Here is an 11,695-nt window from a genome sequence, read left to right on the forward strand (position 1 = left end):
AACCGTGTTAGATGTGGAAATCAGTTAAGACTTAGACTTGTTTTGTAGTTCTTGAATTATTGGGTAAAATTACTTTGCCTTCTTCAACTTTGGTATCTTCATCAGTAAAATGATAATAACACTTGTGCAATCTAACTCAAAGGAGTGTGGGGAAAGAACACTATAAAACATTAACACAGTATACCAATATACCAAAAGTTATGTCAATTACCCACCTCACAGGACTGGTTTAAGAATCAAATGAAATAAAGTACTTTCTTGAAGCTATAGAAAATCATTGGCTATAATCAACCATATATTTTGCTTTATTGTTTGCCTTAAAAAATCTCAACTTCATCAACTATTATTTTTGTGACCAGGAGTAATGGGGGGGGATCATGTTTTTAGCTAATAGGAAAGGTAAGGAGTGATAAGCATCTAACATGAAGCTCTACAACTAACCCACTTAAAAGAATCCTAATAAAACTAAAACCTGAATAAAATGTCAAGCAAAGGAATAAATTACTATGAATTGTTATAATAAAAATCTGCAGCAGCAATTTGAGGGAAAGACACACACACACATAAGCCCCAACACCTTTCCTAACTGAACATTAAGCTAAACCAGCTATATGTTACACTTTTTTTCCGCAACAAATTCATAAAGTGGCTTTTGATCCCCTAAATGAGTAACAAAACTGAAACTTCCCCACCATCTAAAAATACCATATTAAGATCACATCATTCCAATAGTTTAGCTAATGTGATCAACAAAGCAAAAAGATCAACATCTAAAGATCATAGCAAAATGAAATTTCTAAGGTTACTGCCTACAAACCAGGGTAAATCCAAGCAGCAAAACTGATAGTTTTTGTTTTCTTTTCCTTACTTTTTCTCACAGTCTGTTTAAAGACAGGTAATGGCCCAGGAAATACCCAAATAGTAAGGTATGGATAACTAACAATTAAGGACTGATTTCATGAAATTTTCTACCAATAAAAAAAAATTTAAAGTCATAGCAGTGTTCTGCAGTTGTTTGAAAAATATATTTCTAAGGCAAAAATTGTACAGAGTATATAGTTAAAAGACTAAATCTATACCAAAAATATAAATTGTTCATAGAAAGAGAAGTTCATTGGAAATGAGTTTAATTAAGCCCTCAGCACATTCTGATTTGCACAAATTGTTGAGGAATTCACTTTGGCGAACTTATTAAGGTATTATTTACACCTGCTAAACAGTAACTTCAGGCTACATATCCCAAGTTAAACCACTGTGCGGCCTTGGTATATATTTTCTTTTTTAGAGATTACAAAAGACTAGAAACTATTTTCTCACCACAACCCAGATTGCTAAAAAGTATAAAGATATTAAAAATGTAGAGTAAAAGACCCTCTTTAAGAACCATAACTGAAGATATCCTTTAGTTTCAACTGCTGATCAAGTAACCAATAATTAATGAATTTTTGTAACATCCAATTCTCTTAGAGTATTATATTGTATAGTATAGCACATGCATTATATAGTGTAGCATTCACACTTAGAAAATGGGAAGTCTAGAGAGGTCAAGTAACTTGCCCAAAGTCACAGTGTTACTTAAACGGTACCTTCCCAATTAAAACGAGTCTCAAGTCTTCCTTTTCACTACACCTGGTAACTATGAAATAAAGAATACCTTTTTTTAACACACAAAGCTATTTTCTAATATTTCAAGGGTTCAAAAAGCAAACTGGAAAGCATCAACAGTAAGCCTACTACTAAATCCCTACCACTAGTGCCCTTCAATGCCTTGCTGCTGTGAACTTAAAAGCAAGAGACTTGGACAGCATTAACACTGGGAATGATTACTACACTAAAAAATTACTTTAGTCTGAAGAGAATATATATAAAAACAATGCTGAGCTAGAACATTTAGTCAATCAAATTGGCTTTTAAGAAAGCTTCAGTTTTAACTATTTTCTCCCTCTTGCTCCCTTGGGTGAAAGTGTCTCTCACTTTGTTTCTAATTTGTAGATATTAAAGGGGTTCAACTGCTGGAAACCATTTATATGCAATGTAGGGAAATGATGTGTTACCTTCTTTCCTTCAACTGGTTATTCAGCCCTGATTCTGATGTAACATCAGCAAAAGAACTCAAACAGAATGGTCAATCAGAAAGTCAGAGGAAACAGGAAGAAAGGAGAAGAGTCACTGACCTGGTCTACCAATTAACTGCCTGAAAATTTATCAACTAGTTTTGGGTGTGCCAACACTTTCATAATAAACATATATGGGGATTGCCTTTATTTCCATTTTTAAAATTTTCAAAATCTAACAGATAACAGATAATTTAAGTTATCTGAGTATAAAGTTTCCCTGTGTTCAGACACAATCACCTTATCTTATCAAATCTTTCAAAAATATACTAATAAAAATGAACTTCAACCAGTATTAAAATACAGCCACCTAAGGGGAAGCACAACACTGCAGGTGATGGCTAAGGATGGAAATGCTCCTCAGAAGTTCAGGATGAAAAATGAAGCCAATTTAAACACCTGGAAATTACCTGGAGTAACATGAACAGACCTCCCACAACAACCAGTTCCCACTTATGGCTACAGGGCTGTTTTATAAACAAGTAATTAGCAGTCCAATTTTGCATTTAACTTAAAATAATAGTGAGAAACCTGTCAGTAGTTTGCAATTTGTTAATGTAAAATACTTTGATGAATTTTGACAGTCAGAGCAATCTCTGAACTTGGAGTGAAATCTGTATTGTAAAGGTGCAACACTCTGATTTTTGGCACCGACTAAAATAGATTACAGCCAGAAGAGATTAGAGAAATAATGAGAGACGAAGAAGCATTAATCCAAGACTGTTAAGACTGTACCCCACCCCCCAAAGGTACATACTGTGGAAGGAAAAAGTACAAGGATGCACTGTACCCAAGAACAATACAAAGGTACATACCCCTCCATCACACAAATGTGTGGCAGATGAAAGATGTGCCATGAGTGAGAGTTCACTGATCTTCAGAGTTGAAAAGTAGTATCTAGTTCAGGGGTTAGATCAAGGGTTCTTAACATTGTTTTTTTTTTTTTTGGTCATAACTTTTGTTTTGGTCACAGCTTTCAACAAAATGTTTTAAGTGTATAAAATAAAATATATAGCATTCCAAAGCAAACAGATTAGACTGAAAGTTTTCAAATTACAAGTTCCCAGACCCAAGGTTAAGAACTCCTGATTTAGACCAACCCCATCATTTTACAAAGACTGTGACCCAGAAAGTCTTAGTGATCTGCCCAAGATTAGAAAACGTTAAATATAAGAGACAAAATTTGAACCCTAATCACAATTCTAAATTCAATTCTTTCCATGCCGGGTATAAGAAAAACTTCATTACTATCATTTTACTTAAAATGGTCTTTGCATAATAAAGTCTTTGATTTTTCAAGTACTAGACCTAGAAACTGATGTTAGTTCTCCAACAACTAAACTTGTGTAATCTTGAGCAAATCATCTGAGATTAACCTCATCAGTAAGATGAAGAGATTGGAAAAGATCAACTACAATCTAATTTAGTCTCATAACAACAACAAAAAATAGAATTAAGAGGTATTGCTTATTTTATACAGAAGTCCGCCAGATGCCTCTTGGCCAACTCATATTAATGTCATCATCATGTGCCACTGTCTGTCGGTAAATTTGAGGCTTTGGTAATTATTTCTTAGGCTCAACTAAGTGACTTAAACTACACATCAACTTTAACTTTGGACTGATTCCGGTCTGTTATCAATACCTGACCAACTACATACGGAAGTGAAATCTCTAAATTTGGATCTCATTTTAATCACTTCAATTCACTACAATGACACTTGAATAAATTACATCTGAGAGACTGCATCTGTATAATTTAGTGATGCTCTGACAACTGCTTCTAAGTCTACCTAGTAAGTGAAACATGGGCTACACCAAATCCCCAAACCAGCTTAGTTTCAGGCTAGACGAGATCACTTTGATATGGCAGATCTTCAAATTTCTATTATTTTCATGATATTTGGCTTTGAGGATATCATGTAGCTCGAGGACCGGTCACTAAACTGGTCTTATTCATGACTTCTGTAGCTTTGGCAAATAGTCAATTACTTTGAAAACAAAAACACAGAAATCAAATAGTTGTATCTGCTCATTCTCATCCTACCTCTAACAAGTGGGAGAAAAATTGAGTAACAAGCAATATTTACAAGCTATTTTATAACAACTTTGAAGAAAAAAACAACAACACCCAGAGATAAGCTTACTGTACCCCTAAAAGAAGATTTCTTTAAGCAAAAAAGATAACTAAAAAGAAATCATTCATAAGTGAAAAACAAGTACCGGTTCCCAAAGAACTTCTCTCTCTTCTACAGTGTTCAAGTAATCGTAAAAAAAAAAAAAAAAAAAAAAGTGACTTAAGGGCACATCCTAAAAGTTGAAGCAAAGGATGCCGTTCATCCATCAGTTACCAGCTTTCAGACTCGGCTCGGCACTCGAGCTAGTCAGGACCCATAAAGTCCCAAGTATATTTTAAATGGGTTGTCAGCGGAGAGAAACTTAGATGAATGGAAACTGCAACCTTTTTGTGGTGCCTAAAGAAACCCAATCTCGATCCCATCAGATAAGATATAGCGAAGCAATCTGCTTATTAGTCACAGAAGGTAAGGCCGGTCTTTAACGCTCCTTCTGCATAACAATTCGAGTTGTCAGTCACCCCCCAGCCCTCTCCCGGGCCGCTCGGCCAGAGCGCTCCCCGCCCCCCCCCCCCAGCCGGAGCCCCGGGGACTCCGGGGTCCGGAGCAGGGAGGTGCCGTACCTGCGCGCTGGCTTCGTGGAGCCTGTGCTCGGCGGAGAGGTGGTGCCTGAGGAGCAGGGCTCGCTTGTAGTTGCGAGTCCCCCGGGACAGCTCGTCGTGGCCCAGCAGGGCCAAGTCCCCGCTGCCCCCGTCCTCGGGGGGCCTCTGGCACCAGGCGCAGGACATGAGGCCGCTGTCCTGGCAGTACTGCAGCCACGAGAACTCCTTGAGCCAGGCGCTCTGGAAGGAGCAGTGCAGCTTCTGCAGGAGGGACTTGGGCCGGGCCAGCGGGAAGTGCTGGACGCTCTCGCCCTCCCCGGCTCCCACGCTGCTGCCCTCCGCCTCGTCGCCCCCGTCGCCGCCCGACCGCCTGCTGCTGCCGCAGCTGCCGCCTTCCGCCCCGCTGCCGTCGCCCAGGCTGGCCCCCTCCTCCTCGTCCTCGCTGCTGTCGCTCAGGGACGCCCCGTCCTGCACCGACTCCTTCCCCTCCAGCGCGTCCAGCTCCAGGTCCTCGTCGGCCGGCCCCCGCCCATTCAAGTGCCTGGGGGGCCACGCCGCGGCCTCCGCGCCGCCGCCGCTGCCATTGTTGCCGAGACCCCCGCCGCCGCCGCCGCCTCCACGGAAGGCCAGAGTCCGGCGGTTCCTCTCGGCGAACATGGGCCCCCCCGGCGCCGCCGCCGCCGCCGCCGCCGCCGCCCAGCGAGGCGGGGCCGCCCCCGTCCTGCGCGAGGAGCAGGTCCTTCCCGTCCTCGGCGGCGGCGGCGGCGGCGGGGGCGGCGGCGGCCTCCAGGTCCTCGGCCTCCAGGCCCTCCAGCTCCACTTCCTCGTCCGCCCCCCGCCCATTGAGCTGCCGCTGCTGCTGCTGCTGCTGCTGCGGCCGCGGCGCGGGCGGCTGCGGGGGCCAGGCCGAGGCCTCCGCGCCGCCGCCGTTATTGTTCGTGGAGCCGCCGCCGCCGCCGCCGGCGGTGACCAGCCCGCCTCCTCGGAACGCCAGCGTCCTGCGGTTCATCTCAGCGAACATGGCGCGCGCCGCCGCCGCCGCCCGGTGCCCCCGGCTCGCGCCCGGTCTCGAGCCCCGTCTCGCGCGCGCTCCCCGGCCGGGCTCCCCCCGCCGCCTCTGCCCCCGCCCCCGCGCCCGCCCCCCGCGCCCGGGGCCCGCGCGCCGCGCCGCGCCTCGCCCCCTCCCTGCCCCGCGGGCTCGCGCGCACGGTCCCTCTCACGCGTCCGGCGCTCGCGCGGCTCCTTCCTCGGGCCCTTCTCCTCCTCCGCCCCCCTCCGTGGCGATTTCGAAAAGCGCTCCGCGGGAAAGGCTAGGGGGCGGGGGGAGGCGGCGGCGGCGGGGGGGCGCGGGGCCTGCCGGGCGGGGAGCCCCTGCCCTGCCCCCTCCGGGCGGCCGGCGGAGAGCGCGAGCGCGGACGCCGCCGCCAGCCCCGGGGCCCCGAGCAGCCGCGGCGCGCCGGGCGGCCGGCCTCCGCATATAAGCCGCCGACCACGGAGCCGGCGCAGCGCTTCCGTCCGACCAGGCCCCGGCGGAGGTCGAATGGCAAATGAACAACGGACTGTGCGCCCACAATGCACCGGGGTAGCAGTAACCGCTGGAGGGGGAGAGGGTGGGGGCCGGGCTGGGGAGGGGGGCTGGGCTTGGGGGTGGGGGGGCGCCGGGGGGACGGGAAGGGGGCTGGGCCGGGCCGGCGGGGGGGGGGGGGAGCGGAAAGGAAGCGGGGGCCCGGGGGGCGGGGGCGGGGGCGGGGTGACCCCGGGAGGTGAGGGGAATCGCGGGGGGCCGGGCAGGTTGGCGCCCCGGGCTCGCCCGACGCCCCGGGTCTCCCTGCGCCGGCGCCCGCGCGCGGCCCCGCCGCGGCCCCAGCGCTCCGGGCCCGGTCCCCGGCGTCGGGAGCCCCGCTACGGAGCCTGTGGCCTGGGGGGGCGCGCCCCGAGGAGCCCCACGGGGGCGCTTCCTTTGACAAAGGCGCGAGCGGGAGTGCGTGAGAGGATTGCACCATGGACACCTCCTCCTCGGCTGCATTGTGTCTGCCAGTGCCTGCGTGCGAGGGGGCCCGGGGGGCGGCGGCCCGGGCGGCGGCGCGGCGCGGCCCGGCCCGGCCCGGCCCGGCCCGAGGCGAGAATCATTGCACAGAAACGCGCCGCCCCGAGTGTCTGATTGCTGTGATGAAATGGAAATTTAAATAAAAGGTCGAGCACGTGCGTTCGCTGGGAAGTATTGACATGGGTGTTACATCACCGCCAGCCAATCAGGGCGCTCCAGTTGTGTTTATACTTCTACAACCACCTTGTGAGTATTACAGTATGTCATAACGTTATAAATATTAGGCAGGGTTTTCCCCGGAGCGGGGAGGAGTCGGCGCATACGGTCTTGGTGTGTGGCGGAGAAGATTGTGCATTGAAGATAACAGTCTTCATTTAAAAAAAATTGCCGCTCCAATGGTTTCACTTTACAGTAACTCAGAAGTCACGAGAGGGACAAATCTGAGATGAGAAATAAATAAAGCCGGCGTAACATATTCTTAGAAAAGGTTTTCTGATTTCCACCCACTTGAGGATGGCCCTTATTTTGTGGGTAAAAGTGCTTATGCCTAACATCTATTAAATCGAGCTTCTCTGATTTTAAATGCCAACTCTTATTAATTTTGCAAAACTTACAAGTAAAATTATTTCAGACATACCTTTTTTTAATCATTTCAAAAATCAATGTTGTAAATTTTATTCTGTTACGTTAACGTAGGGAACTCTACCCATGCAGATCCTGAAACTCTGCTTCAAGTGGGATATAATTTTAAAAGACTTGGCTTGAGGACACCGAGAAGTTGAACGACCTGCCCCATAGCCAGTAGGTTTCTAAGTTGAGACTCTTTCTGGTTATTGCCTTTCTGTAATATCCAGGAGGAATAAGAGTTCGTTAAAATTAAGTGATTATTTTAAAGTTTTAAGCATTTTATGAATTTTTTTGGTTGGGAGATTCTTGCTCTGATGGAGTGCTTTTTTTTTGCATTCTCATTTTAAAATAAAAATAATACTGTCTTCTTATCTATGCATTAACAGTTATGAAACCTTAGAAAATATACCATTCGTCGATCAATTTGCTTACAAATTAAAATGTGATTTTCTGAAATTTTATGAATTATTATGACATTTTAAAATTACTGTTTATCTCATTGACTTAGAAAATCATCTACTAAAAGTAAGTTTCATTTAATATAATGCAGTTTCAGGCAGAATACTTAAAATTATCTCTGTCCTAAACATTTAACTTTTAATTGAAATCAGTTCTTTGTATATTAGCTATATAAAGATGGCACTATTCACCTGTGACAAAACAATGAGTTTAGTGGGTTTTTCCTAGTGAGGTAAACTAGTTGATTCAGTTGTGATATCCATGTTATTACTTTACTTACCTGATGACCAGCAATATCTGGTCTGGTTCAGAGGGTAATTTGTGACTCTGGAACCAAGGAGTTTTGTTTGTTTTTTTTCCCCCCTCTCTAAATCAATGAACTAGACTTTAAAAATGACTCTTTGACTTCATCACCATGTTCTAGAAATAAATCTATATTTTAGGAATATCTGATGTTTTACAATGTTTAAAAATTTACTTGGCATATTAATAATACATTGCTTTTCCCTTAAATTGATCCTTTTATTTAAAAGACATTTTTGCAGAAAATTAAGTGATAAAGAAAGGGTCTGGGTAATACATGCTTTTCATTTTGCATTCAGTGCTTTCAATATTGAATTTTTCCCTTTTTTTTTCAAAGCAAAAAATTAAGACTTTCTCTTCATCTTCAATGATGTTTGTCTCTGAGAACAAAACTTTTGATGTGTACTACACTTTTAAATATTCCAGGAAGTGACTTTTGGACAGTTTATATGTCTGTAACATGCACACTGCCTTCTACCTAATATTGTACTTTAATCTGGACATTTTAGATAGTGATAAATGATTATGCGGTTGATACAACAGGTGGCTTTATCATTTCATGAAATCCCTGACTCCTTAGCTGACAGCTCTACAACACTTTGTCAGTTGTTTGCTTAGAGATCAAGAAAGGATGATGGAAATGGATCGTAGGAGGGGTAACAACATGACATACACAGTATCTTCTGGTAAGTAAAGGGGATCCCCTGCTCTCTTAAGTGGGCATACAGGAATTCCCCCACCCTTTCCAAATCCCTACTAGCAAATCAAGATCCTTTCTTCTAACCCTTAAAAGCCTACATTTCCTATTGGGGTTCTACTAGAATAAGGAAATTCCCACTCTATTGGGGAACCCCAGGAAGATGGGAGAGCCCCACTTTAGATTTAGATATAAACCACTGAACCCTGTTAGATAATAGATAGCCTCATTAAGATTTGTTCTTGCTTATGGCTTGAGTCTGTTTTGTATGGTAGTATCCTCTACTGCTCTGTAGTTTGTATTCACTCCTCACTTGTTTCTGAATACATTTTGACCTGTGAGCCTTTTGGAACTAAACTAGTGACTTTAAATCTTTTTAAGGCCCTCCTTAGTTTTTCCAACCACCACCTTGCTATTTTAAATGCAAATAGACACCCCTGAAACAAGCTTGATTGCACCAGAGTGAAACTGATTGTTTTCATACTTAATGCTTTTAAAGGTTTTTCTTCTATGATAAGCTGGAATGATATAGAAAGAAAATCTTACAAAAGTCCTTCAGTGTTTTGAGATTGCAAATTGAAGATTAAACTATAGTAAGAACAAAAGAGCAAAAGTCTTCTATGAATAATGGCTTATATTTGTATAGTGTTTTATAGCTCTCTGTATAGTTTTTACATATATATATATTTAATTTGTTCTTCATAACTGTCTGAGAAAATAAATTTTAATTATTCTCATTTTTAAAAGGAGAAAACTTTAACTCCAAGAAAGGATAAGCCATTTAGTTCGCAGGATCAGTCTTGTAAGTGGCAGCTCAAACATAGATCTTCTAATTCCAAGTCTACTGCTCTTTCCCCTATGCCATACTCTATGTAACTAAATATGAACCAAGTAAGTTAGTGGTTAGCACAGTCCAGTCTTGGTGAGTTCTTTTTTGATTATTAATTGATTTAGTATAATCAGGAAATATTTAAATCTTTCAGTTTATTGTATTCTTGATTTTTTCCTCCTCCCTCTTGCCTTGCAGTTTATTTAAATGTAGTTAGAAACTTTTTAATACCTAAAGTATTTGCTTGAAGCAAATGATGGGGGTGGGGTCCACTGGTAGGTTCTATTACCTTACCTAATTGGGCATATTGGACTATCCTTTAGTCTCTTAGGCATCAAAACCATCCATGCTAATGGCTTCCCCTAATTTCCTGTCCTTAGCTGATCTTCCAGTGAACTAAAGTTACCATAGGTCACCTTGACCTAGCCCCACTATTGCTCAGAATCAACTGGGTTGGACTGTTGAGTCAAGATCCAAATTCTACTCTTGATCTCCCCTGACTATACTAGACTATCTAAAGCTACTGTGGCCCTGAAGATTGTTCAGGTGTTTAAAGCCAATTATTAACTGCCGGCTTCCCCATTTCAGAGACAACACAAAGTGACCTGTGACTGCCCCTGGAATTGCTTTTAACCTGCCTGCTGGGATGCTGTTCTTTGTTGGGAAATTTGACATTTTCTTTTTTGATTAACAGATAACAAGAAAAAGAATGTCTTAAACTAATAAATTAAAATTTGCTAAATTTTGGTAAAATATAATTCTTTTGGGGGAGCCAGACTTGTGATTTCATTGGTATTATGAAGAAGTATCCTCTACCAGTGCCGATAGTGCAATTGCTGTGGAACTTTCAGTGTTGAGTGTTACCCAGGGTCACATGAACCTTGTATGTGTCAGAGCAAGACCTGTAGCTAAATCACCCTGACTCTCCTGCTAAGGTGCCGCTCATTATGATAATTAAAATATATTAGTAAAACTTTGTTACTACTTTCTGAGCCACTTAAAATGAATTACCAAATTATTTAATTCCCACAACCACCATATGAATTATATAAGGGATGACTATTATTCTCATTTAACAAATTATGAAACAGGATCATAGATAGGTTAAATGATTTACCTAAGGTCATTCAATGAGTCAGAAAAAGTAAGTTTATAGGACTTCAAGTTAGCATTCCAGTGTATGAATCACTAATCTGAATTGCCTTAGCAACTAAATTATATATTGTAAGTTTTAGAATGTTGTATGATACATGGTTGCCTGATATATTTCAAACTGCAGAAGTATTTAACTGTACAATCCTAATTTTCTAAAATTGGTGTTGGCAATTTTTGCTCCTTAAAATGAAATGATTTTTTTCCTGATCATAGTTTAATATACTTTACAAAAGCTATTTTTCATTTGCTGTTATTGGTCTTTAGTCAGGTACTTCAGGATCGTATTAGTTTATCATCCTAGGGTATGAGAATTCCAGGTGTCCTTATTAAAGCTTCATGCTTCAGCTAAATTTTATTTTTATTCCCCAATTTTAAGACACAGTAATTTTGAGAAAATTCACTTATGGAAGTTAGGAATTTTGGATTGATTGAAAAATTGAAGGAGGCTACCTTCCAAGATTTTAGTCATCGGATCAGTTTTAGATTTGAAAGATATCTCAAAGGTTGTGGGAACTGGTGAGCTAATATAAATTAAGCTAATCAGAGAAAGACACTAAAAAATATAAAATAATTTTATTTTGTAGACCTTGCAAAAGGTTTATTTCAGTGATTTGTATCTAAAAGTAAGAAGCCACCTCTAGTTTGATCACCTCTATCTCCACATTTTCCACTGCCAATCTCCTTTTTTTTTCTAGCCCATCCTTTACATAGCTACCAAATAATCTTTTTTAATAGTAAATGCTTAATAATGTTCCTACCCTGCTCTACAACCTTCCTTGCCCTAAGAT

The 11,695-nt window shown here is 43.0% G+C and overlaps 1 protein-coding gene and 1 long non-coding RNA gene across 5 annotated transcripts in view; one reads left to right on the forward strand and one right to left on the reverse strand.

Annotated features, from left to right (window-relative positions):
- The window catches only part of ZBTB10 (zinc finger and BTB domain containing 10), a 62,459-nt gene extending 56,628 nt beyond the window's left edge, over positions 1 to 5,831 (reverse strand). Inside the window, 2 exon segments of the mRNA XM_074206847.1 lie at positions 4,812 to 5,456; positions 5,458 to 5,831. Coding sequence (XP_074062948.1) covers positions 4,812 to 5,456; positions 5,458 to 5,811 — 999 coding nt within the window. The 5' untranslated portion in view covers positions 5,812 to 5,831.
- A 1,044-nt stretch (positions 5,832 to 6,875) lies between these two features.
- On the forward strand, positions 6,876 to 10,494 carry LOC141498000 (uncharacterized). Of its 4 annotated transcripts, XR_012471518.1 has the most exons (6): positions 6,876 to 7,083; positions 7,552 to 7,638; positions 8,770 to 8,912; positions 9,423 to 9,516; positions 9,671 to 9,725; positions 10,341 to 10,494. It is a non-coding gene; the product is annotated as an uncharacterized LOC141498000 (long non-coding RNA). The 4 variants fall into 4 exon arrangements; XR_012471516.1 differs by lacking the exon at positions 9,423 to 9,516; XR_012471517.1 differs by lacking the exons at positions 9,423 to 9,516; positions 9,671 to 9,725 and having other exon boundaries at positions 7,534 to 7,638.
- The last annotated feature ends 1,201 nt before the right edge of the window (positions 10,495 to 11,695 follow it).

Source organism: Macrotis lagotis, chromosome X (assembly GCF_037893015.1).
Source record: "Macrotis lagotis isolate mMagLag1 chromosome X, bilby.v1.9.chrom.fasta, whole genome shotgun sequence".
Taxonomy (NCBI): Eukaryota; Metazoa; Chordata; class Mammalia; order Peramelemorphia; family Peramelidae; genus Macrotis; species Macrotis lagotis.